The 27,967-nt window shown below is 44.7% G+C and overlaps 1 protein-coding gene across 1 annotated transcript in view; it reads left to right on the top strand.

Annotated features, from left to right (window-relative positions):
• The window catches only part of DOCK11 (dedicator of cytokinesis 11), a 118,732-nt gene extending 96,225 nt beyond the window's left edge, over nt 1-22,507 (top strand). Inside the window, exons 46-53 of the mRNA XM_075259872.1 lie at nt 2,447-2,569; nt 5,313-5,426; nt 13,189-13,335; nt 15,645-15,855; nt 16,024-16,214; nt 17,359-17,459; nt 18,401-18,539; nt 22,414-22,507. Of these exons, the coding sequence (XP_075115973.1) occupies nt 2,447-2,569; nt 5,313-5,426; nt 13,189-13,335; nt 15,645-15,855; nt 16,024-16,214; nt 17,359-17,459; nt 18,401-18,539; nt 22,414-22,497 (1,110 nt within the window). The 3' untranslated portion in view covers nt 22,498-22,507. The remainder of the gene's footprint in view (nt 1-2,446; nt 2,570-5,312; nt 5,427-13,188; nt 13,336-15,644; nt 15,856-16,023; nt 16,215-17,358; nt 17,460-18,400; nt 18,540-22,413) is intronic.
• Nucleotides 22,508-27,967: the final 5,460 nt, after the last annotated feature.

Below are 27,967 nucleotides of genomic sequence, written 5' to 3'. Positions count from 1 at the left end.
TGCGCCGATAGGTTCAGGCCATTGTGTGGGCGGGCACATGGACACTGCATGCCGGGGAAGATTGTGGCGGATCGGGAGGAGGGGGGCTGCGGAAGAGGGGTTTGGGGGGGTGCCCGGGCCCCTGCGGGAGGGGGCCCCCTGGAGAGGGGTCTGGGGGGCCCCAGGGAGGGAGGCCGTGGAAGATGGGTTTCAGGAGGGGGCCAAGGAAAAGGTGGTCGCAGAAGAGGAGAACTGGTGTCTGGATTGGGGGCCGGTGGGAAGGGGGAACAGAGGAAGGGGGGGTTGGGAAAGGGGGCGTGCTTACATACAGACCTGTGCAACAGCTGACACGCAGTCGCATCATCGCCGACAACGACACGCAGACGAAGTTGCGGGCAAATGCTAGTAATTGATAATTGTTGGACAATGGAAGCCTGAAAATGGCTGCCAGACATTCCCCTGTTTGCTGACGTTGCATTTCATGTACTGTTGCATCCCTGCTGACCTTATACATACTCGCTGCTACTGGTTCTGACCTTCAGCCTTCTGGGAATACAGCCCAAGGATCATTTGACGTATACTTGGAGTCTTAAAACTGGCGCCAGAGGAAGGGTGTGACACTGCACCAGGATATGACTAAGATAACGGGTGCGATTCTCTTCCATTTCTAAATTACCATGGGTGGTGGCCAGGCTTACTTTCGGTGTACATTCACATGGGAGATGCGCTGAGACAATCCCTCTAAAGCCTTTTGCTCTATGCAGTGTCCGTGTGACTGTGCGTGATCTCCGCCAGGTCCATGAATATTCTGTATTCTCAGGAGACTGGAACTCAAAGTATATGGTCTGCACTTGGGAGCTTTTGGAGTTGAAATCTTGTTTATAGTGGTTTACGTGGTTTTCTCTCGTTTGTATGTTTTAATGACTATAATTAGCCAAAATCTTCGTGTCTGTATAATAGTCATTTTGGTTTCCCAGACCATTTCCCATGACGGTCCTTTAGGTTATAGTCTAGAGTCACACATTACAGTCAACGCTCCATGTCCTTTTTTGACATCAGGGAGGTAGACCTACGGTATATACACACCATTATAATATACTGCTGATATTGGAACATCCAAGCTATAGGGGGAACTTGTATACCATGAAAGCGTAACTAAACTTTGGAACCACTTTTGATTTTCTTGCAGTGTTTGTGTCATTAATACATGTTGTAATCTACTTTATGAACAAATGTTGGCTCCTTTCTGTGAAATCCTGCATTTCTTGATTCCTTCCCTTGCTTCTGTGTTGAAAGCTGTTCCCTGCTTAAGGTCACGGGCTTGTGTGTAATGCAGGGAAAATGAGGGGAAGAACCGTATATGTCACCATTATAAAACGCAGAACTGTAACATGGGAGAAGATTCTCATATGACAACAATGTTGCTCTGGTTGGAAACTGTCTGGATTGAGAGCAGCTGCAGCTTTATATATTCCCAACATTTCCCAATCCCATCTGTGTTTTCATCTGATGATATCTCTGGAAGCAATGCAGATAGAACCGCAGCATTAGTGTAATATCAAATATTAGAATATCCTCTTTTACACAACACAGGAGTAACTCCAGCCGGTAACGGCCTATTAAGAAAAAAAAAACGTAGCGGGTGTCGCCGGGCCCCTAATGTCCCGGGCCCTGTGGCAGCTGCCTCTGCTGCTATGGCGGTAGTTACGCCACTGCTTATGGGGTTTAGGACCCTATTGTAGACAATACATTCATGCTCTGGCTTATCTTATGCACTTCACAAAATATTGGGTATATTGAAGAGAGTGTAAAGCCAACAAGGGACCAGAGAAAGAATGCTCTCGGAGTAAGTCCTGCGTTGGTATTCCGTCCCGTGGAGTCTGCATGAGGACCCCCCCCCCAAATGGAATACCGAATGCAACTGCAAGCAGTGTGCCAGTGAAAGCACACGGACCCCATAGACTATAATGGGGTCCATGTGCTTGTCACCAGATCTCCGCAGGGATCATGTGGACAGGAAAGTACTTCACAATCTACTTTCCTGTCCACAAGATTCATGTGGAGACTGTGCGGCAATCACACGGACCCCATTATAGTCTATGGGGTCCATGTGCTTTCACTGCACAGCGCTTGCAGTTGCATTCAGTATTCCATTTGGGGGGTCCACATGCGAACTCCCCCGGACGGAATACCAGACACAGATGTGACCCAAGGGTAAGGGTCAGTAGGTCTGTGGTAGTTCAGGAACTCGCAGCATCATAAATCACTGCAGTGATGTAACTTTGATTCAGATGATCCGTGGTTGGTCCTGAAAACGTGTCCATCACATGAACTGTGTCAATCAAAGTAAACATGGCCCAATGAATGAGTCTTTTAAAGAGTGAAAATCATTAAAGTGACCTATATTGTAATAATTGATGATGTATAATTTAAGATTTTTCACAGTTTTCTGCTTTTCTCCCACCAGGAGGTGTTGGTGGAGTTGCTGGAGCAGTGCGTGGACGGCTTGTGGAAAGCAGAGAGATACGAAACCATCTCTGAAGTGTCAAAGCTCCTTGTTCCAATTTACGAAAAGAGGCGAGAATTTGAGGTTTGTCTTCACAAAGAGCAAACTTCTTTCAGGTGTTCCCATAAAGACGTCCTCTGCTACTTGTACATTCATCTTGTGCCTAGAAGAGATAGCCCGGGGCCACCACCACAACCCGGAGGGACGGGGTTCAGAGCTGGTCGTTCTCCTTATCCGGCAGGGCCTATTCCATAAAAGTCTGTGCTGGGAAACCTCCCTTAATCTCATCACTGATGTAATAAAATGTAGTAGCTATTCCAAGTAAATAATTTCCCCCCCATTACTGTAAACACACAGAGCAGCTTAGTGCAGCCTGGCCTGGACGTAGAGCATCGAGAGCAGGAATCCCAAACATAACAAGAGCCTTGATGGATTCAGTCTGGGATGGGACTAAACTGAGTAAATAATTAAGGACGTAAAACATTCGGTGGGATTCACAGCAATGCTCTGGATTTATTCCACTCTGATCCTTGTATACAGAGACCCTGATGATTGCTGTTGCTACAGGGTAACAAGTACGAAGAGATACGTTTCATTCCCATGAGCACTGGATCTAGAAGCCAAAGCTTGGATGCAGCCGGCAGATATCTGGGCGCATCTGTTCATGCCTGCTGTTTAGTCAAGGGAACTGTTCTGTGTTTAGGCAGAGCCTAACAAAATAGGTTTTGTTTATGTAGAAAATAGTTCTTAATATTGATATAATAACGGATACAATATTGACAGAGTGTCATCTGCTTTCATTCAGATTAACAAGACTGATTATAGTCATAGTAAGTGTATTTTGGCGAGGGTGTAAGAATGAGCATTGCATCAAATTAGGACACCCCTGTATTGTTTGGCGCATACACTCGGTGCGCAGGTTTGTGTTTTGTACAGTTATGTATGGCTGCTGACAGTAGTTGACTGATTTTCAGAAAAGTTATGCCACAAAACCTATTCATCAAGGCTATTCTTCTCCTACCTTTAAGATGTCTTCTCCGCGCTGCCGTTCTGTAGAAATCCGGGTTTTCTTTGGTATGCAGATGAGTTCTCTCGCAGCACTAGGGGCGTCCCCAATGCTGCGAGAGAACTCTCCAGCGACACTTCTATCTTCTTCTGGAACGGCCTCTCCCTGTGTCTTCTTCTGTCCTGGGTTTCAATCTTCTAGGCCTTGGGCAGAGCTGACTGTGCATGCCCAGGCCACAAGAAAATGGCCGCTTACACAGTAAGCTGTGTAATCAACTGTTTTCTTGTGGCTCCTTACACAGTAAGCTGGTGTAAGCGGCCATTTTCTTGTGGCCGTGGACATGCGTAGTCGGCTTTGCCTGAGGCCTAGAGGATTGAAACCTAGGACGGAAGAAGACACAGGGAGAGGGCGTTCCTGAAGAAGATGGAGGTGTCGCTGGAGATTTCTCTCACAGCATTGGGGACGCCCCCAGTGCTGTTTGAGTGCTGAGGACTGCCCCCAGTGCTGTGAGAGAACTCATTTGCATACCAAAGAAAACCTGGATTTCTACCCAACGGTAGTGCAGAGAAGACATCTAAAGGTAGGAGAAGAATAGACTTTCTTAAGGCTATTCCTACGTATTAGTCAGGGAATAAAGGGGATGCAATGATAGGATCCCTTTAATGGGGAGCTACTCTATAATAGTGTCTCTTGAAGAGCAGCCAGACATATATTACACGGCTCATTATGGAAAATGCCTGGCTTCTTCCAGCAATGTCAGAAGTTTGCAAGAGTGGGCGTGCGATCAGGTATTGTCACTGATGGGGCATCCCCCGTTAAAAGCTACAGGTGCAAACATGATGGAAACAGAACATAATGCAGACTACAATGTACAGCCTGTCAAGGCTTTTGAGGTTTACATTGTGTCTGCATAAACAGATAAAAAAAAGGGGAACAAAATACAGCGTGTGTTTATAAAGGTTCATACTGTGTGTGGCCAACTTTTTGATTTATTTAGAAATTTTTAGTAGCTTTTCCCTCCTGCAGTCTCTGTCTCAGTTGTTAGTTCTCCTTGAGCTGATGGATGTAGACTAGCTGTTACGCTGGGTCTTATACACTTCAGACAGAAAGCAAAGGATAGTCTTTTCATCAGCAGGATGACATAGGACATTGTAATGACCTCTATTCATGTGACTAAAGCATTCGGGGTTAGATAGAAACTTCCTATTCATCTCCAGTGTTTTATACACATGGTCATATACCGTATTTTACGGACTATAAGGCGCACTGGACTATAAGCCGCATTGCCCATGAGCGCCTTATAGTCCGTCTCGGTTCATATATAAGGCGCACCGGACTATAAGCCGCAGTCCGGTGCGCATTATATCTTATTGAAAGCGGCGGCAGGCAGACTTTGCCAGCGGCCGCTTAACCCCCCGCGTGCCAGCCGCTTCTATTGGAAGCGCTCGGCAGGCGAGGAGGGGCTCTATCAGCAAAATCATGCTGATAGAGCCCAACCGTAAACGTTAGATTAAACTACCCCCCCCCCCTCCCCCCGTTTTAAAATAAAAGCCTGAAACAGAATGTGAAACTTACCGAGCGGTGCAGGGTGGGCGGGCATTCAGGCCTCCTCTTCCTCCGATGTTCCGTCCTCCTCCGGCGCTCGCAAGCTGATAATGGCCAGGGCACATGCGCAGTAGAAGCATTATGATATTGCGCATGCGCCCCGGCCATTATCAGCGAGCGCCGGAGGAGAAGGACGGAACATCGGAGGCAGAGGAGGCCTGTGTGTGTATATATATAATATATATATGTGTGTGTGTATGTATTTTTATCATTTAGAAACTCACCCAACTCTACCGGACCCTGCACAATGCCTATACAAAGATCCTGGAAGTCATGCAGTCTGGAAGGCGTCTTCTGGGAACGTACTTCAGGGTAGCTTTTTATGGACAGGTAAGACCAATTTAGTTTGGGTATTGGGCTTCTTCATACACCTTGTCAGTATTTTAACTCGCATAAAACACCTTTGTCTTTAACCATTTTTATTGACTTTTTACATTGGTCTAAAGCAGGGGGTCCCCACTTACCCTATGCTATCTGTTATACTGATGTCTTCATATATTATAGAACAGGGGTGCTCACACTTTTTCCGCATGTGAGCTACTTATAAAATGACCAAGTCAAAAGATCTACTACCCGCTTCTTGTGGGTGGGGCCTGTGGGCGGGGCCTGGGCCACAGCATTGTCAGACTGACATCGGATCCCGGAGAGGTGAGTAACAGTGTTTATTATGTTCTCTCACCTCCCCTGGGGCTCCGATTATTATACTCGGGGGTCTGAAAGTCTAAAAATAATAGCGGTAGTGGGATCGCGGCCTGACCTGGGCCTATTCACTACCGCCCGCTGCGGCCTATAGTTCAAGAGAAGCGGGGGCGGCAGTGATCAGGTCCGGGGAGGTTGGTAAATAGGCCTCTACCTGCTGGGAATACTCCAGCAAGTAGCGGCCTATTATAAAACAAACAAACATAAAGTTCTCATACTTACCGACCTCGATGCTTCTGCTGCTCCTGCCGCCGCCGCATCTTTTTCTCCTGGCAGACGTCTGCATATCAGCGTAGGTGGCGTGATGATGCCGCCTACACTGAAACGTAGACGTCTGAACCAGTGGCAGCTCTCCTGCGCTGGTCCAAAGAAAAAAAAAAAAGGTAAAAATAAATAAATAAAAATGTCACGCGACCGACCCATACTTCCTTTTAGATCGACGGGTAGATCGCAATTGACATATTGGGCACCACTGGTCTAAAGGAAATGAAGGAGATGTACAAGCTAGCTTTTAGTATACCGGCTGTTTATCAGCAAGATTTCACCAGGAGTCCTCACTTCTCAATCCCTATAAGAATAGAAATATTATAACCTACAAATAACTAAACCACTAGCAAGAAAGTTTGGATTTAGGGTGTTTTCATAGTCAAAACACATCAAACATGTTCTCCCTAGTATAATGGCCTAACCATATACCAAAAGAAGCAAAACTGAATGGTAGGAGGACGAGGAACCTTCCCAAACCCTGGGAACCAAAACGGGCAGATTGTGAGTCACAAACCTTCAGGATATATGAATAAGACTGTAGGACACAATGTTGGGGTGTCAGAGTAGATGGGTATATCGGAACAACATGTCCTCAAGCAAAATGGCTGCCACTGTAGTGACCCAAGCATAGTTAGATGCCAATTTCTCAACGATCTGCAGACAAAGAGCAGTCAGAAACATTGGCCTTATTGCCAAGAGAATGGCTTTCACAGGAAATGGACAAGGAACATTGACGCTGTTCGTCTCCTGGCAGATGTATTTGGGTGGATTTAGAAACAACATGCTTGCAACAGTAGTGAAGACTATGTCAGGTAGGTAATACTTTGTAATCCGTGTCATATAAAGTCCAACTAAAACCAGTTTATAAATCTACATATCCTCCGTTCCTACAAGTGCACGACCTTATGTCGTGTTCGGGTATCAACGAAACTTATCGGCCCACAAAAAGAAATATTTTTCCTAAAATGTATGCAACAACAATTCCAGAAAATGGTTACAAAGTAGCAGCTCTCATTGCTGACAGTAGACGGCTCACTGTCACCCATAGCTGTCCCTGTGGGAAGCCAATGGGTTAACCCCCATTAAACAATGTTTATCTCAAACAAACAGAACAGGACTCCATACCTTCTGTATAATACAACACACATTCAGTTGGAGCTGCATCAATATCTTGATAGAGAAGGTGAGGAAGTGGTTTTACATAAATTATGACTAAGGACAGTAAACGGCAGTATATTGAAGTGTAGTTGACTGTTCAGGTGACTTCTCAGATAGTCACACTGTGTGTTTTTGAGGAGGGGCCGTAATTCTGGCCATTATTTGACTTATACTCTGTGTTTTCACTCTTATAGACTTATAGTTCTGGTTCACATTGGGGAACAACTCGCTGCTTTGATGTCCCCCATACACAGGGAGAAGAGCTGATCCTTCTCTGCTAACTCTCTCTCACGTACACTCAGAAGCAGCAACAACATGGAGGCTGATATATAACAGCTGTGTTGCTGTGACTCCAGCACGGGTGTGAGATACAATACTTACTAGAAGCAGCAGCAGCCTCTCTGTGTTTTTACCTCTCTCTCTGCAGCTGTTTCCTCCTCCTCTAAGTGACATCTCTGTAGACTTCTATAAGCAGGACAAGCAGAGTCTCTGTCTATACGACCCTCATTCTTATTGCAGCTGCTCCCTCTTCCTCTCACCATAGACTTCCCAGAAGCTGTCACCTGGTCCATCAATGAGCTGATCCATCTTCATGTCCTATTGAAGATGAATTTGCCATCAAAGTGTGTGTTCAGCGTAGGAGGCAGGGACGAGGAGTGTTATCAGATACGTGGAGACAAAGACATTATTATGTAACAAGATATAACAAGGTTTCTTATCACCATTATTGATTAGTAGGAAGAAAAAATCAAAATAATGGTTAGCCTGTAAATATTCTCAAGATGTTATATCACGGTAGGTAATCGGGTTATGATTAAGGTGAATGTCTTCCCTTTACCTGTAAGAAACGGATCAATGCAGAACTTACAATGGTGTTCCTCTGTCACCAGAACCCAGGCCCGCAGGTAGCTTTGGGTCACCTGAACCAAACTCTCTTTTGTCCTTGTGAATCGAGACATCACACTTTTCTCGATATGCAAATGCGTTGTGTAGCAATGAGGTTCTTGCCCCTTACCTATATGGGGCAATGGCAATGTCCTCATCGTTCTGCAGAGATAATTCACATAATGACAAAAACAGTGAGTTCAGAGCAATGGAGACACTGAGGCAGATAAACCAAAACTGTCTAGCTCTTAGACAATGCAAGGTAAGACTAGACAGTCTTAAAGTGCACCAGATTTTCCTAAGTATCTGATATGTGGAAATCTGGTGCATTTTTAGACTGTCCAGTCTTACTTTACCCAACTTACAGTGGCGTCACTAGGAATGGCTGGGCCTCATGGTGAACTTTTGACATGGGACGCCCTCAGACTGACACCGAAGACCCCGACTGATCGACATCCCACCCACACATACTAATGTGCCCCATAGTGGCCCCTGCACACAGTATTATGCCCCATAGTGGCCCCTGCACACAGTATTATCCCCATAGTGGCCCCTGCACACACAGTATTATGCCTCATAGTGGCCCCTGCACACACAGAATTATATCCCATAGTGGCTCCTGCACACAGTATTATGTCCCATAGTGGCCCCTGCACACAGTATTATGCCTCATAGTGGCCCCTGCACACAGTATTATGTCCCATAGTGGCCCCTGCACACAGTATTATGTCCCATAGTGGCTCCTGCACACAGTATTATGTCCCATAGTGGCCCCTGCACACAGTATTATACCCCATAGTGGCCCCTGCACACAGTATTATCCCCCATAGTGGCCCCTGCACACAGTATTTTCCCCCATAGTGGCCCCTGCATACAGTATTATGTCCCATAGTGGCCCTTGCACACAGTATTATGTCCCATAGTGGCCCCTGCACACAGTATTATGCCTCATAGTGGCCCCTACACACAGTATTATGTCCCATAGTGGCCCCTGCACACAGTATTATGTCCCATAGTGGCCCCTGCACACAGTATTATGTCCCATAGTGGCCCCTGCACACACAGTATTATGTCCCATAGTGTCCCCTGCACACAGTATTATGTCCCATAGTGGCCCCTGCACACAGTATTATGTCCCATAGTGGCCCCTGCACACAGTATTATGTCCCATAGTGGCCCCTGCACACAGTATTATGTCCCATAGTGGCCCCTGCACACAGTATTATGCCCCATATTGGCCCCTGCACACAGTATTATGTCCCATTGTGGACACCCATGAACAATTATTATACTCTGGGGTCTTTTCTGGGGGATACAAACTAAAAAAAACACTGTTACTTGCCTATCCCTGGCTCCACTGCCATCCCCGCTGATATCGGCCATCTTCAATGACGTACAGGATGTCACATGACCTGGACCTGCGTCACAACGCATAAGAACACAGACACATGTGATGTCAGGGATGTCATACTAGTAAGCCTGAAGCCTGCCCGGATCCAGGAGAGGTAAGTAAATGGGGCACGTTACTGGCTGGGGTGGTAGCGGCTGTCCCCGGGCTCCCTAATGTCCTGGGCCCTGGGCAGCCGCTACCGCGGTAGTTACGCCCCTGCCCAGTTACTAGTTGGCTTAGTTTTCAGTGCTGGAGCATCTAGTCTGGGACTGTCCACTTGACAGCGAAGAACCTACGAGAACAATAGGGACTAGATATAAGATTTTACCTGCACTAGAGTCAGTGGAGCGCAACGTATTGAAGGGTGCAAAGAGCTGGTGGTAAATGGACGTCTTCGAGCAGAATGGAGTTAAACATGTAATGTATCCCAGCTGCATCTTTCCTTATCGTTGAGCTGTGCTTTGTGTCATTTGCCAAAAATTTAGATCTGTTGTGATAACATTAACATAGTTCATGAGAACCCAGTCAGCCATATAAACTTGTCAACAATTATTTCCTTGTCCCTATTTGTTAGGATTTTTGCGCCCGCACAGTTCCATACCTATAATTAAGATTGGGTTTCAGCAAGGTATAGTCTTAAGAGAACGTGTCGGCTTTCTGGGCATCGATGTTTCGTTAAATATTTGTATTTCCCATAGTATTAAATCTAATAATATAGTTATCTACTGTAGTCTAATAATGCTCTAGGGGAGATGAGTATCGCTACAAAATTTAGAGCTGATGTGATAACATTAACATAGTTCAGGAGAATTCTGTCGTCCGGGGTCAGATGGGATACTTGGTCTCACTAGGAGAATTCTGGGGAAAGAACATACTAATAAGTCATCCTTGGTGGAAAAGGAGAATTTCTCTAGCACCACCTTTTGGAGGGTAGCTCCTTAAAGATCAATGCTTGGTTTTCCTGAAACCTAGTGGCATGATCTGGGAATGTAGCCAAAGCAAAAAGTCTCCAAAAGGAAGGGGGCCGCATCTGCAGACAGCGGTTTTGAGGTTATTGTCTTTCATAGGTGCAGATTAGAGTCCTCGCTGGCTGGGTGAGAGGTCAGAAGGGGTATCCGGTCTCATTGAAGGGCTTGTCCAGGAGATCTCTAAGCTTAGGCAGGATGCAACTTTTTGCTAAAGCAGACATATCAGGTTCCGGGTAGAGACATTCATCCCATATTTACAGGATACAGAATAAGTGATCTATCGCTGGTAGGGTTGAGCGATCGGAATTGGAAAAGATCAGATCCTGATCGGCGATCGAGCAAATTTCACAGGATCGGCTGGAAAATGATCAAAAATCGGATTTTGAAATCTCAAGATCAGCTCAATCCTAAAAGTGACTTTTCCCATAGAGAAGCATTGACTAGGGTTGAGTGATCCGGATTGGGAAAGATCAGATCCCGAGCAAATTTCACGATCAGGATCGGCTGGAAAATGATCGGAAATCGGATTTTAAAATCGATCCTGAAATCTCAAGATTGGATCTTTTCTCCTATTACATTACCTCTCCCTGGCTCCGCTGCAGTCCTCGGTGGTGTCGGCCATCTTCAATGACATCCGTGACGTCACATGACCCGGGATGCAGGCCCGGGTCATGTGATGTCAGGGACATCACAGAAGTAGGCCCGAAGCCTGCTTGGAGAGGTAAATAACAGTGTTTTTTCTGTTCTCTTACCTGTCCCAGGCCTCCGATCATTATATAATGGATAAAATCCAGCTTCAACTGCGATGCAATGTGTCCAGACATATGGGGTTCAATAAAATGTAACTTTTATTCCAAAAACAGGATAAAAAAGTCACATCTTGACTTCAGAAAATCAACTTACATAATGGCTATGCGTTTCGGGACCATGTCCCTTCCGATCATTATACTCGGGGGGGGGGGGGGGGGTGTTCTGAAAAGAACCCCCCACCCCCTAGTATAATGGTGTTTGTGGGGCTCGTGGCATCGCTTACCAATCCCAGCCCCTGCCAGGATCAGTAAGTAAAAACTCCAGCCAGTAAGAGCCTATTAAGAAAAAAACCGCAGCGTTAGTGGCTGTCGCCGGCCCCTAACTCCCTGCGTGCCGGCTGCGTCCATTCATTCCTATGGGTGCGTGCTAATCGAAACGGACGTTTCTACTAGTACTTGCTCATCTCTAATACTAATATTATGGCCATGTTGTACCTTTGCAAGAAAGTAAATATTTCTCTTTCTAAACTCTTAATCCCCTCACTTTGCATCTTGCTTTATTCTGAGTGGCTTTTTTGTTTTCTCTGTTTCATCATATTAAGTTTCCCTCCTCTTTTGCAACAAAGACCTTGTGATGCCGTGTTTGTTTTTGATGTTCGGATAATATTGCGGTGAAGCATTTTGTACATGAAGTGGCTGATGCCAAGGGCACAACCGTTCCCACATGTTTCGTTGTAGGGTATGGTTTAGTTCACACAGAGTTTTTTGGTCAGGGTTTTGAGGCCGTATCCGCAGGAGCTTTTTCCGGAAGTCGTTTCTTCCGGCTCCCGGAAAAAAAGAAGCGAGGTGTTCATTCTTCAGGCCTCGCGATTCGGCCTGAAGACACACCCTCTTCCGGACACACCTGCGCCCGTGCCCGCTTTAGGCAATCCTGCAGGCTAACGTCTTCTGCCCCGAGAAACTGGACAGGGGACAGAAACCCGGCGGTCAGTTTTTAAACCCATTCACTTGAATGCAAAGTGACCGCGTGTGAGCGTTTTGTGCCTGTCCGCGGAGAAACTGGTTTTTGTAACAAATTCAGACATGCAGGAATTTGTGTCTGGTTAAAAAAAAAAAAAAAACGCAGCATTTTTTTGTTGCAGATTTTGCTGCAGTTTTTTGCACCAAAGCCAGGAGTCTAAGAACTTCTTATATTTTTCCCATTACTTTTGCAGCCGTTCTTGCCTTTGGCTTGAAAAAATGCAACAACAAAAAAAAGCTGTGATTCCGCAATGTGGGGATTCAGCCTTTTTTTTTTTTTTTTTTTTTCTTTTTTTATAACATTTTTGGTGTTTTTTCACTGAAGCCAACACTATGGAAGGAGTTTAGTATGTGTCATGTTGTGATAGAGTATAATGTAATAAGAGTTGCATGCTTCTCAATAAATTTGGTGCATTTTAGGCTATTAATAAGCCGCACAATGAAGTCTATGCTTGCTATGAGTAAGCATTAATTTGTGCGGCTTATTGCACTGTTTTCTGGCTGGGGCTGCTAGGATTGCTGTCAATTGCAAATTTGGCAGCCCCATAGAGGTAAATGGAGCATCAATTGGGCAAGCGCACTGGGGCTTGAGTCCCAGGGAGAATGCAGGGGGCTTTTAGTACTGTGGATAAGGGAGAAGTGTCTCTAAAGGCACAATCCCTTTAAATAAAGGCATCTCATTACCTTTAGAAGTTGGACAAGTTAACCTCAACCCTGGAGTCAGAAAAACAGGGTGCACACAAATAAATCTCAATCTGTACCCCCCCCCCCCTTGTCTCAGGGGTATAGGGTCTTCTCCTGGAGACTGTATTAGTGTATTGACATTTTTTGCAAATTGACTCCCATCCATTGCAATTGGAATAATGCAGTGTGTATACACCAAGTCCTGGAAGCGTAGGCTTCTTATATGGCTACCTTTGACTCTTCTTATTACCATAACCACTTTATTTCAACAGGGTTACTTCGAGGAAGAAGATGGCAAGGAATATATCTACAAGGAACCAAAGCTAACAGGACTTTCTGAGATATCCTTACGACTACTGAATCTGTACGGTGAAAAATTTGGCACAGATAACGTAAAAATGATCCAGGATTCCAACAAGGTATGTTGCGAAGGTGTATTCTTAAAGGGGTTTACCGCTTGGACCCCACAGATTAGCAATTCGGGCAGCTGCGCTCTTGTTAGCGCCACTTCCAAATCACATTCATCAATCACATGGCCTGTTTGCAGATCTTTCCCATTCAAGTGAATGAAGCTTTGCTACCATACCAAGTCGCAGCGCTGTCCATACTTTGGTTCCTTTCGCCGGGGGCCTCACTATCTAATTGTGAAGTAACTGATCAGAAAGCCATGAAAACACAGGGAGGATGTATAAACTCCATGCAATGTATAAAGTTGGCTTTAGTTCGGCCTCCTAATGGCAAGTGGTCTGAATATGGGAACATGAAGAAACAATGCAATGATAGGAAGTGGTTAATAAATCCCCTCCAATATTCTCCTATCCGGTTCCTTCTGAACTTTGTTCCCTAATGTATTATTTTGCGAACAGGACGATAAAATCCGAGCAGAGATTTTTAGATATGATTTTGTTACTTTGGGAAATCCAAGCTGCAAAAACAAACAGAACAATTTTCCAATTAGAATGTAGATAGAATTCCGATGGTTGCGAATCGTGAAACTGGCAACAGATTTATCGTCATATTTATAGAGAAATTGGCATTGATATTTTTAGCAGTCAGGTCAGGATGATTCGTCGCAGATGCCCGAGGACTGTTCTGCTTACAGTATAAACAACGGCGAGTACTCCGCGGCTGCAAATGTATCACGAGAATTTCACTTGATGCTCCAGCGAGGAGAAGAGATACATCACTATGTAAATACTTGACGTAAAAATGAAGTGTGAAATAAACTCTCTCTCTCGTATGTTTGGGTCTCTCAGACAATAACACTGGTTACATAACCACTATAACATAACCAGATGCTCAGGACTTCCCGTTTATTCGTAGAAGATGAATTACGCCTTGGCTTAGATCATTTTGCTATAAAAGGTTTCACATGTAGACACTGTCTTTGCAGATTTTGATCATTTTGAGCATTCTGTCTTGTTACGTATATGTAAGATATATAATCTCCTGTACAGAAAACTACACGTGATCAAATGGTGGCTGCAGGAAAGTAATAGCATGCAAAAAATAAGAGGGGATTCTCTATTCCTGTTCTATGGCGAGTGCATGAGCACTGACCGGACTGCCATTACACCAGCCAAATACATTAGAAAGCTGTGGGCTAAATAGTCAAGATATTCCAACCCAACCCTGCCACACATGTCAGTGTTAAAGCTATAAGATCCTTATTCTTCCCACCCAACCAACCCTATACAGCACATATAGAAATTCATTTTTTACCATCACCATGCTCCCTTATTAGTCCTCATATAGTATCATGCTCCCCAGTAGCCCAACACACACACAATATGGCAACCCAATGACTCCCAGAAATTTAATAATGCTCCTTAGTGGCCCCAGGCAAGTCATAATGCACCCTAATGGCTTCCAAGAAGGCAAAAATGCTCACCATTGGCCCCCAGATAAGAAATAATGCTCTCCAGTGGCCGGTTGTGCCATATAAATAAGAGACCGTAATCCAGAGCTCTTTCAATAGCAGATGCCTGCATGGCAGAGCAGAAAGCTAAACGCTTCCTGTGCTCACTATCTACCCTACTAGCTTTTGAAAGGGTATTGTACGTCTTTCCTTCTAACAGTGCCTCTACCCTTGAAGGTATACAAATCACTTTGAAGTACCTCAGTTGATCTAGGCATGGCCTTTACCATGAGAGATTATTGGTTATGATTACTAGAAATCTAAAATTAATGCAGACCAAATAATATGTACAGTAAATTTATATTACATTACATAGGTTTGGAGAGAAACATAATTTACATGCTGCCAGGACTGAGAGTGTATTTGCACAAATTTCACTTATTCTTTGTCTGCAAGTACATTGAACAGTGCAGCAGCATGCACGCACAAGGGCAGCATGCATGCACCACAGGACCCTTGTTCTCATTGGGGGGCAGTGACTTTTTCTCAGTGGGGGGCAGTGACTGAGGGCAGGAACTTTATCAGAATATTCTTGAAAATTTGTTGAAATTTGTGCAAATACACTCTCATTCCTGGCAGCATGTAAGTTATTTTTCTCTCCAAACCTATGTAATGTAATATACATTTACTGTGCCTATTATTTGATCTGCATTGATTTTAGATTTCTAGTAATCATACCAATAATCTCTCATGGTAAAGGCAATGTCTATGAGTCCCAAGGAGATCGGACATTTATCACCTCTCCCTTTAAGGTTGTCATATCTATACAACGGCGCCATAGTAAGTGCGTTGACCTCTTTATTTTGATAGGTCAACGTAAAAGATCTCGATGTGAAGTTCGCCCACATTCAGATAACCTACGTAAAGCCCTATTTCGAAGAGCAAGAGCTTTCTGATAGAAAGACAGATTTCGAGAGGAATCACAACATCAGCCGATTTGTCTTCGAAACGCCTTACACCCTGTCAGGAAAGAAACACGGAAGTGTTGAGGAACAGTGTAAGAAGAGAACCATACTAACCAGTAAGTCATTTTCATATGCAGGATTTTTCTCTCCGCCGATTATCGGTGGTTTTTGCGACAAAGACTCCGACGCAGATGCGATCCTATCCTGGGTGACGTGTTTTTAGTATACATTGACTACACCTGTTGTGCATGAATTGTATTTTAATAAAAATACTTATTTTTCAGCCTCCAACTCTTTTCCATACGTGAAGAAAAGGATACCTGTAATCTACGAGCACCAGGTAGATCTCAAGCCCATTGATGTTGCTATTGACGAGATTAAGGAGAAGACGGCAGATTTGCAGAAGATCTGCTCGTCTCCGGATGTCGACATGATCCAGTTACAGCTGAAACTACAAGGCTGTGTGTCTGTGCAGGTAATAATGGCGTCTCTGCGATTTACTTGGCTCTTCGTAGAAGTCGTCAGTGAAGCTGTAGCTGTAAGCGATGTCTCTGTCCGTGGTGCTGAAGGAATTGATGGGTGATGTGCTTACAGTATACTATATGGCAGCAACAGACAAAGTCTACTCAACGTGAATGCTCAAGATAAAATCAAAATGGGCTAAAGAGTGGGTGACCATAAAACATTGCTAAATAGATAACAAAAATATAGTCAGACGTTAGTCGTGGTAGAAGAATAGTCCTCCTACACCAACTGCATACTCCCCAACGGAATCTGGGAATCTGTCACACCCCTGACAATGTCCACAAATACTTCCAAAAATACTAATATCTGGGTGTGGTTTGCATAACCCTTGTCCCACTGTGGTCAGCCGGACTCTAGGCGTCAGCCATTTATGTAGTCGTAGTCAGAAGCAGTAAAGCTCCTCGAATTCATTCTAAAGTCAGTAACAAATAAAAAGATGGATATGTAACAAACTTACATCTAATTAATTCTGCAATATTCGTAGTTGTATAAGAATTACAATCATTTTATTTTGAAGCTGAAGTTTCTTTTTTCCAAAAATGGTTCCGACTCCACAGCCCTGACTGTGATCTGGTTCACATGATTGGGAGTGTTGCCAGCTATGAAGTCTTACCTGGTCAGGGCCTTCCCTATCCGTGTGATGCCAAGGATCCTATGGACCCTCCAAAAGAGATGTATTCTGTTTTATCTTCATCGGATTCTGCCTCAAAATCAGCCTTCAAAAACTAAGGTTCACACGCTGGAAAATGAAGACTAATGCCTCTTCGTTTTCCACAGCGGTCTAGCCGCAGCGGGATGCCGCAGCATCCCGCTATTGATGAGACCCGGATGAATGTTCCCAAACAGCAGCCACGGACACGTCGCCTTAGTCAGCCGCAGAATCCACGGCAAGATCGAACAGGACGCTTCTTTTTTCCGCGTCCTGCTGCAATCTCTGCCTCCCATTGAAAACAATAGGATATGGATTCTAGGAGGAATCTGCTTGAGATTTGGGGGCCCCCAAATCTGTGGCAAATTCCTCTGTGTGAACAAAGCCTAAATGTTCCAAACCGTAAAAAAAGAAAAACACATATTTTTTTTGGTTGTTTTTGCAGGTAAACGCAGGGCCTTTAGCCTATGCCAGAGCTTTCCTAGACGACAGTCGGTCCAGCAAGTATACTGGCAAAAAGACGAAGGAGCTAAAAGATCTTTTTAAGTAGGTTCCTGAGAATTTCTATTGGTCTATGTTTCTCATTTGCATTCTGTCATCGGTGAATACTTCTGTTCGAGGGGTTTTCCCATCAGAGTAAGTTATCCCTTATCCATAGGATAGGAGAAATTGTTTGGGATCCAACTGCTCAGACCCCACCTCTGTCCATCATTCTGAATTTTTGCCCTCCATGGGTATAACAGGGCCTTTACATGATGCATTCATGATCTAATTCTAGGTAATTTCCTAGCCAGTGCATCATACTTATTATCTATACCTGCTCCCGTGTCCACATACTATCTCTTTTTTTGTCTATTTTTCTGGTACTACATCTACCCTTGCCCAGGCTCCTCCTGCCTGTGATGGTGTATACGCCTAGTCTATTCCCTAACCCTGTATATTGATGTAGACAAGTGGTTTACACTTGAGAACCTTTTATGGTTGGCACGTACGGCCAATTTAACCTATCCACCCTCCGTAGTATCAATATTTGCTTCCGTGCCCGGGTTGCAGGGTAAATATATAAAAAGTGCAATGCTCCACCTTATAAGATCCTAGTCTGTCTCCAAGTATAGATAACTGATAAACCACTCTGATAAGATCTACCCCGGTATCCTCCTGCGGGAAGGTGGAGACTATGGCATTGCTACATTACGCATCTCAGTGCAACTTGTGTTACCTTGTAAGACCCAGGAAATCTAGCTAACGTGTAGGCACATGTAGGTATGTCATCTATAGTTACTTGGTAACAATAAACGTCGTGTGATACTTAGTATCTTCTCAGTGTTCTCCTGACTTCTGCTTTATGGCACTCAGCAGATATGGTTCTGTTCCAACTTCATCATTCTGGTCTTGGGCAATGTGCGGTTATCTGATCTTTATCTAATGTATTTAGCGTGTGCATAGACATGTTGTAAGGTGTTCTTTGCCCTTATCTATACATCTAGACAGTTTATACAAGCGTGTGCCACAGCTCTGGACCTGAACGAGCGGCTCATCAAAGAGGATCAGGTTGAATACCACGAGGGCCTTAAAACAAACTTCCGGGAAATGGTGAAAGAGCTTTCTGACATTATCCATGAGCAGGTATGTGATCGCTTACTCCAGGTCCATGCATCTGTCGAGGACGCTTTTGAAGAGGAATGCATTATATCATTGATAAATATTAGCAGGCGGACTGGTTGAACGAGGGGAGAAATTTACGTCCTCTGTCCTGGGAACGTGTCATCTAAGGGTGGCGGGGAGGGCTCCTAATTATGTACACCCCGTGGAAAGTGAAGCCCATGTAGTTCAGGTTCTAACGTTAATGCCAGATCCTGGTTACAGGGAAAAAAGGAGACCTGGAGACTGAGCACCTAAATAAGGAGTCCAACATCCTTGGCATTGGCGTATTGGGTGGTGTTTTACCAGTAGATGTGTTGGGCTTTATTGAATTTTGCTCAGTAACCATTCCTGCGTGCTTTCTGCTATCTTCCCTGTCACTAGGTCCATATGTCATAATGTTCTCTGCAGCGATTCTGCCCTTCATGGACAAATGCCCTAGCCAAGTTAGGACTAGTTCACACAGGTCAGGATTTTGACGCGGAATCTGTGTCAAAATCCTGCTGCCTCCCATTGCAATCAATGGGAGCCAGTCATGTTCCCGCTCACGGAAAAAAGAAGCGAGCTGCCCTTTCTTCAGGCAGATTCATCCACGGCGTCCGCCTCGCAACAGCACCCTCTGGACTAGGCCCATAGGAACACCAATAAAGCTTAAAGGGGTTGTCCAAGAAAACGTGAACTCCCTACACTAGTCTAAATACCCTCCTACTTTCTGAATAACATTAGTAATTAAAAATGTATATTTACCTATACCCCTGGGGCGGTCATGTATATCTGGTGACAATCCGTTTCCCCATTTCCGGAAATGGATTGTCGCTACTACTCCTCCCCCATTATAACTTCCGGTGAGACGGCTCCTCCCTTTGTAATGATTCGGCGGGGTGCGTGCTCTTCTTCACTTTGCATGCTGCTGCCAGGAATTCACCTCTACTGAGCATGTGCAGGAGAGGTGGATCATCGCTGGAGGAGAAGACTGAATCCGTACAGGAGGAGGGGCCAAGAAGAAGCGTGGAGGGTAAGTATATAATATGGGTCGAGGGTTGGGCTAAGTAGGTAGGGAAGGGCGGGATAGTTAGAGAGACAGGGAGGGGGTTATGGGGGGAATAAGATGAGAGGGTTAGTGAGGAAGTTACATAAAAGGAAGCAGAATCTTGTATACAAATGCAGGAGATACCAGGATCTCCCAGAGACACCCAGCAATCCCTCAAAACACGCTAAAAGGTATATGGGTGCATTTATTACCTCATGGAGACACATAGGTCTTCATACGAGCTATAGACAAACATAACAGATCTTTTTTCAAATCTGTATTTGCAACATGACTTCCTTTTAGGTATTTGGTAATGGGAACATCTGGTTTACACCACAAAGAAAAGTGGTAAAGATCTATCACTTCTCACAGCTTGTTCCATTAGTATTTAGCGGAGACAGAACGGTCCAGACCGGATGCCAACGGAACAGCAAGAGAGGTCTTGAAACGGAGAAGGAATCGAGCCACAAAGTATACGATCCAGTGACTTCATGTGCTTACATGTTGCACGATAATACGTGAAGCCTTGTAATGGCCAAGGACAGTCCTGGTCTGTTATGTTAATGTTTGATTCTTTATGCGTCTCACTTTCCTATTCATTTATTTGGTAGATCCACAAAAGGATTAGTAATCCAAGCAAAGGTTTAAGGCTTTCCTAAAAAAAAAAAAAACTAAATCTAATGGTCTGGATATTTACAATAAATCAGCCGCTCTTCTATTCTAGTTCCATCCTACTGATACGTTTCTGTCAAATATTGATACAATCTTATAATATCCCGTCAGATACAACGTTCGTGTTGACAGTGACCGAAAAACAAGTCATTAGATTACATTGTATGTAAAGCAAAGAGCCCAGCAGATCTGTTTTATTTCCTTCATTCGATGCAATAAATGGATCTGCCCAATGATATAAATAGAGGGCTGATAAAGGCAGCGGACTGTCTGGGTAATGTTTAGTCACAGGTCAGGAGTACAGAACATAATTTGCTGCACTAGGTTATTGTTCTGTGTATATATATATATATATATATATATATATATATATATATACTCTTACTAGCGACACTTTAACTGTATTGTCAGTGTAAGGTTAGTTTCACACCTCCATACAGAAAAATCTTGCACACATCTAACTTGCCCATAGATTATTGATATCCATAGGTATGGGAAAAGAGTGACTTTTTTTTACATATGTTTGACCACTTTACTTCAGAATACTTTTTTCTCCAGTGTGTTGACCTATGGCGATCACCATAAGGAGGCATTCACACGGAGTAACGCCGGGCGTGTATCACAGCCGTACACGCCGGCGTTACGGCAGACTGCCGAACACTTACCATTCACTTCAATGGGAGCGCTCGTAAACGCCGCTGTTATGAGCGCTCCCATTGAAGTGAATGGGAAGTGTTCAGCAGTCTGCCGTAACACCGGCGTGTATGGCTGTAATACACGCCCGGTGTTACTCCGTGTGAATGCCCTCTAATGTATGAAGTGAATGAGCGGCAGAAGTACAGAAGGGTCATGGCGTCCTCTGTTATGAGCAAATACAGTTCAAGACTCAGACAGACGAGGCTAATTCCAGAAACCAGGTTGTACTAGGTTCTGTTGTGAGCTGCAGGGTGCGCAGACCATTGTTCCAAGTCCAGCCTCCAGACGTGTTCACCAGAGCCCCTAGTGGTGGGGTAGGACTTTGCAAATTCCGGAGTTAGCAACTATTGAAAGAGAGTACAGCAGGCCGGGCGCACCACAGGTAACAGCAAATCCAGAAGAGCAGAATAACTTTCCAGAATTGTGTTGGCCCTGGGAGATGGTCAGAAAGCGCCTGTAATAGCAGGAGAGCAGCTTCATCCACAAGGCTTGTGGCAGAGTATATCGTGGTCGTCGGTCCAGTCAGTAACAAGAGGTCAGCAGAGTGCAAAATGGTTGAATAGTCGACAGTCCGGTTGGCAGCCAGAGATCGGCGTGGTACAAAGTCAGTTCAGTGAAGTCTAGGAGGCAAGAAGGGGTCGTAACAGAGAGGAACGTAGAGGCAGATTTGGAAGACGGGGACAGAGTCAGATAACGGAGACGAGTAACAAGCAGGTACAACTTCAAACAGCTTAACCACCAGGAGTACGGAATAGCCAGCAATGAGGGAAAGACGGAAGTGGCCTAATAAAGACTCAGGAAGACAGACAAGCCGTTTTTAAAGGGGAACACACCTACAAACAGAAAGTGTTAAGAAAAGATTGGCAACTTATAATACTAATGCAGGCTGGACATGATAAAAGAGAAGTAGAGGCCATTTCTTCTGCTTAGGAAAAAGCGCCCTTGGTTCATTTGGTACTATTCGCCATAGAAATTTTGCCTCCGATCATTGCCCTCATGGAATCTCCCTGGCAGATTTTTAGAAGAATTTTTCCGGATATGAATGAGTTCCATGTGAACAGGCCTTTACAGATTACATTCCATCTTGTAATAAGTAACTTTGTAAGGTAACTTTGTTTCAAAGGGCCTATAACTGATGTATCACTTTGCAATCCCATCCTGTATAATCTCATCCCTTAGTCATTCTCCTATCACTCATTTTTCCTGTATTCATTCCACAATTTAGAAGTAGAAACAAGATATAAGGAGTAGAACAGCCGATCCAGTTTGTGTATACTTGTATAAGAGTTGTAGGTACAATACTAGAAAAATAACTTGTGTTTTCTCTTTAAATGCCGCCTCTGGAAAGCTTTGAAGGTAAATCTGGAGTGTGAGAATAACACAACCATTATCTATAGGTTAGATGGAAACCTCTGAGACCATGTTAACCTTTGGGGGGATGTTTGTTTATTTATTTTTTAGATTTATCAGGAAGATACGCAGTCTTCGTGGATGCAGAATTCCTTGCACGTCTTCTGTGCCATCAGTGGGACTGCAGCTGAATGAGTTACGTATAGGACGGCCAAGTCTCACATCCATCTATCTCAGGAACAGACTGCTAAGCTCATGCGGATTATCGGATTTCGCAACGGACAACAACTCGCTCTCTAACTTGTCCTAAAGCCATTATACCGTAGAATGTAATTGCCGTAGCTAAGATTGATAATGACCGTACAGTATCCAGTACTGTATGGGCTTATTGGAGGTTGTACATACAGATGTAGCAGAGATGGGTTTGTCAGCACCACTTATAGTGTTTTACGTGCCATCTTGGTCAACAAGGTATCTATTGGTTTGTTGTCTTAGAGCCTGTGCACACGATGTAACGCGGCGCTGATTCTGACACATAAACTCGTGTCAGAGTCAGCGCTTCGAAACAGAACACCATTGACTTCAATGGCTTCCGTTTTACGCGTGCACATAAGACGGAACCCATTGAAGTCAAATGGACTCTGTTTTTAACCGCCGACTCTGAAACAAGTTTACGTCTCAGAATCAGCGCCATGTTACATCACAGTGCCTACAAATGAAAAGACACATCTGTGCAAAGAAATAATCACAAGTATCCTTTTATAGTTATTCAGAGGACACATTTTGTAAAAGAGGAAACATTTTATTAGTTGGATTAAGATTTCTAAGATGAACGTTGGGGATTTGGGACTGAGCTCCGTTCACTTAGAACTGGTGTCGGTATGGCGGTGTTCACACTGGTCTGTCTGCAGGCACCGGTGATTATCTCTTGTAAATATTGTATGTGCGACATGCAAGTGCCTGATGTAAACAAGCTGTTAAATAGGATCCTTTTATTTTTACGTTTTCATAATGATATTTATTGTACGACTGAACAAGGACCTCACCGTGTACATGGCGAGGCGAGATATAAAGTAGGATATATATATATATATATATATATATATATATATATATATATATATATAGAGGATTGTGTCCTATGATGGAGATCTATTACTATGCACAGACATCCTGACTTATACTGTCTGGAACACAAATAAATAGTTGGTATAAAATGGTTTATTGGCTGATACATGTCACACATCACTTATCCAACCAGCTCTTTTATAATGGCAACACTGAGACCCTGCAATACATCTAAGGGAGAGAATGAGCCAAGTGTTACTAGACCGGCCCTCTGAAGTCTTGTACAAGGTATACCACAAGGGATGGGTTCTGTAAGGACTGGTCCTTTAAACCGTGTGTTCATATTGATGACCTGTCCTCGGGATGTCGGAAGTTGCCATTGGATGGGGAGCACGTACAGCAACACTCCTGTTCCAAGCGCCATCCACGTCCTAGTGGTGGTTCTGGTGAACTACATCGCTGCTCCTATTACACACTGGCCATCCACTAGCCGCTTCTGATACCTGGAGGCTAGAACAAATGATCTTGCTACTGTATAAGTCATCTGTATAAAAATTTGATTTGGCACTGGCAAATCCCTTTAACCAGGTCATGTGATCAGACTTGGCACGCTTTAGTTGCTGCACTTCCCCCCTCCTCCGCAGTGTTTGCAGGTATTTAGGCATTTGCTTTACTGTAGTGTCAGCCACCATAGCACACAATGGAGGTAGGGGGGGAGACCTGGGGGCCAGGTGCTTGTCCAGTGTTGTAACCAGCTGGAATCACCTCCTAAATACCCCAGAGGAAGTATTGATGTCTCTACAAGCATTCCCATCCTTTTTTGATTGAAGGCAACCCTTCCTAAGACCCCATGCATGGACTTCTGCCCTCAGTGAGTCCTGGCATTGCCCCCGCAGCAACATGGAAATGACACCGCACCTGTAACGCTGGATTACAAGTCATAGAACATGCACAAGATTCTTATCAAGTCTTGTTCTATAGCCTATCAATTGTAGAAAGCCAGGTGCACAAGAGCGACGGGGTGGGTGCGGATTTAAGAAAATTTGCCTAGAGGGGACAGACAATTCTTAGAACTGTGGGTGAGAGAAAATCTAAAAATACATACTTTGTATCATTGACTATTACAGAACCTTTAAAGCAGCGGCCGCCATGTGTGAGTTTATATGCCCAATCCTTGGCGGTCTCTAGGATTTGCTAAGATCAGGGTAATAAACCTACGTATATGTGCAATAATGCGGCTGTCCCGTATGGTGAGACGTCGTAGCACCTTGTAGTCACAATGAAAAGTTGAGGCCCGATTTACAAGAGGAAGCGTGGGTTTAGTTCAGGTGATCCTAACATAACCTATCTATCTGCGGGGCTGCGTTCTGGTGACTCCCTACTAGGCGCAGCCGTCTCATACAATCCAATCTGTGGTTGTAACCGCTCACGATTGTCCTCGTCAGTACCGGTGTTCAATATTGCAGTAGAAATTTGGTTTAGCTGAAATTCTGTGCAAAAAAATGTACTTTTTTGTTTTATGTAAAACAGTATTGCTATGTATGGAACACGGTCAGTATTTTTTTTATTTGTTTTTTAATAAAATCTTCTGAAAACCCTGAAATATAGTTATGTATATGGTTTCTGCCTGCCGCTTCTGTACCTCCGCTTTCTCCTGTTATGACATTGCTTGCCTTCTAGACCGCTCCTCGTTCATCTCTGATTTTTGTACTGCGTTGACCTATTCATACGGACCCGGCTGACTAAACTCGCACCCCATCCCTCTCGTTGCCTAAAACCTGCCTGCTCCTGCAACTTCTTCTACTTGTGATACTCCATAAACCTCTGCACACGCTCAGGTAAGTGTTTCGAATTTCTGGGCTGCTGTGACTTGTGGTGCTCCGAGCATCCTGCGCTGCTGCTACTCTGGCCAAAGGAAGCCGCTAAGTCCATCGCCACCATCAGAAGCTCGGGTGGGAACCTCTGGAGGCTAGTTTGGGCTCTGTTTGGAGGGTGTCGGACATAAATAACTGATCGTAGTTACCAACAACATATATACTGGGCCGCTTCTGATGTCCGTACTATATACAACACAGGGCCATAAGCAGATAACTCAGGTCCCTGTATAGTGAGCGTGTGCCAGTCAGTGGCGTAACTAGGAATGGTGGAGCCCCGTGGCGATCTTTTGACATGCCCCCCCCCTCGACCGACACCGAAGACCTCGACTGACCCCCTCCTACGCATTCCTGCGTGCTCTATTATACCTCATAGTGGCCCCTGCACACAGTATTATCCCCCATAGTGGCCCCTGCACACAGTATTATGTCCCCATAGTGGCCCCTGCACACAGTATTATCCTCCATAGTGGCCCCTGCACACAGTATTATGTCCCATAGTGGCCCCTGCACACAGTATTATCCACCATAGTGGCCCCTGCACACAGTATTATCCCCCATAGTGGCCCCTGCACACAGTATTATCCCCCATAGTGGCCCCTGCACACAGTATTATCCCCCATAGTGGCCCCTGCACACAGTATTATGTCCCATAGTGGCCCCTGCACACAGTATTATGCCCCATAGTGGCCCCTGCACACAGTATTATCCTCCATAGTGGCCCCTGCACACAGTATTATGTCCCATAGTGGCCCCTGCACACAGTATTATCCACCATAGTGGCCCCTGCACACAGTATTATCCCCCATAGTGGCCCCTGCACACAGTATTATCCCCCATAGTGGCCCCTGCACACAGTATTATGCCCCATAGTGGCCCCTGCACACAGTATTATGCCCCATAGTGACCCCTGCACACAGTATTATCCCCCATAGTGGCCCCTGCACACAGTATTATGTCCCATAGTGGCCCCTGCACACAGTATTATCCCCCATAGTGGCCCCTGCACACAGTATTATCCCCCATAGTGGCCCCTGCACACAGTATTATCCCCCATAGTGGCCCCTGCACACAGTATTATCCCCCATAGTGGCCCCTGCACACAGTATTATGCCCCACTGTGGACACCCATAAAGAATTATACTCTGGGGTCTTTTCAGACCCCCCGAGTATAATAATCGGAGACCCAGGGGGAGAAAAACATAAAAAAAACTCTGTTACTCACCTATCTCCCATCTCCTACGCTGTCGGCCTCCAAAGTAGTCAATCTTCAATGACGTCAGATGTCACATGACCCGGGACACAGGCCAAGGTCATGAGACGTCAGACGACTAGGCCGAAGTCTGCCCAGATCGTGGAGAGGTAAGTAACAATGTTTTTTTTATGTTTCTTATCTCTCCTGGTCCGCCAATCATTATACTCGGGGGTCCGAAAAGACCACCAAGTATAATGATAGCAGCAGTAGCGGATGTCACTGGGCCCCTAATGTCCCGGGCCCTGTGGCAGCTGCCTCTGCTGCTACGGCGGTAGTTACACCACTGGTGCCAGTACTACTGCTTGATATCCATTGAAATCAATAGGAGCTGAGCTGCAGTAGTGGTGCCCAGCCTCTATACAAGACTTCTGGCCTCGCGTTGTATATAGTATGGGCATCAGAAGCCGCTCCATACAGATCAGTGCGGGGTTCGGTTGTTGGCCCCTCAGCGATCAGATATTAATGGCCTATCCTATAGCCCATAAAAACATAAATCATGGATAACCCGTTTAAGAAAAGGGTCGACAAATGTAGAGAGTCAGTAAACTTTTGCCCCAACTGTGTCGAAATGTCTAAAGTTTACTGACCGATGCCAAAAACCTAATTTTGACCTATAGTTGGTAAAGTTTGGCAAAGAAATGCTCCAACGCAATGTGAACCTCAATGTTTCCTGCTTTCTAATACTTGCCTGACTGTAGTGCAGAGTCACTGTGTCTCCTATATGATCCTTAGAAGATGCTTCTAATCCTATTAAGTCTGTTGAGTGCTCGAGGAAGTAGCGGCTGATCTTAGGCCAAGTTCATCTGTGGTTGTTCATTCCAGAAGTGACCAGACGATACATTGTAGTTCAGTTTTATAAAAGACAGGCAACATTTATTCTATGGGATATATCTTGAGCCACATACTGCTGTGATGAGATCCTGCAGCGTGTCCTAGATGTCAGGGCTCGGCTATGAATTTTCTACAACTCGAGTAACATTTTATAGTTCTGTACTTTCTCCTTGCTGTTCCTTTTCTAGAGCGAGGTCACTACTGATCACACTACAGATGTCAGATCCTCTTTGTGGGTAACGTGATTTATTGGTGAACTTCTCTCCTAGACTGTAGGGTTTCCCCATAAATCACGATTTTCCGCGTGTCTATTAATAACTGGTAAAAGCGACAGACAAAGCAAAACTTACATGTTGTCCAAGAACACGTCTTTGTATCCAACACTGACAATAGATGAGAGGAGAAGCTCGGGCAAGATGGCCGCCCACAGAAAATAAAAACATGGTATTAATGAATAACCAGCTATCTGCAAATCGGTGAGGACATTTAATAATATTCATTGTCTGGGACATATTTATTTTATTTTTATTCTTCAGCATTTGTTTTGTTTTGAGAGTTTCTGATGTGGAAAATGGATGTGTGTAAGCGGCCGAACACCAAGGGGTTAAGCGCATCGAATATTCAATGCATTTAACCC

The sequence above is a fragment of the Leptodactylus fuscus genome, chromosome 11, assembly GCF_031893055.1.
Source record: "Leptodactylus fuscus isolate aLepFus1 chromosome 11, aLepFus1.hap2, whole genome shotgun sequence".
Lineage (NCBI taxonomy): Eukaryota > Metazoa > Chordata > Amphibia > Anura > Leptodactylidae > Leptodactylus > Leptodactylus fuscus.
This window is presented reverse-complemented; position numbering and strand designations above follow the sequence as displayed.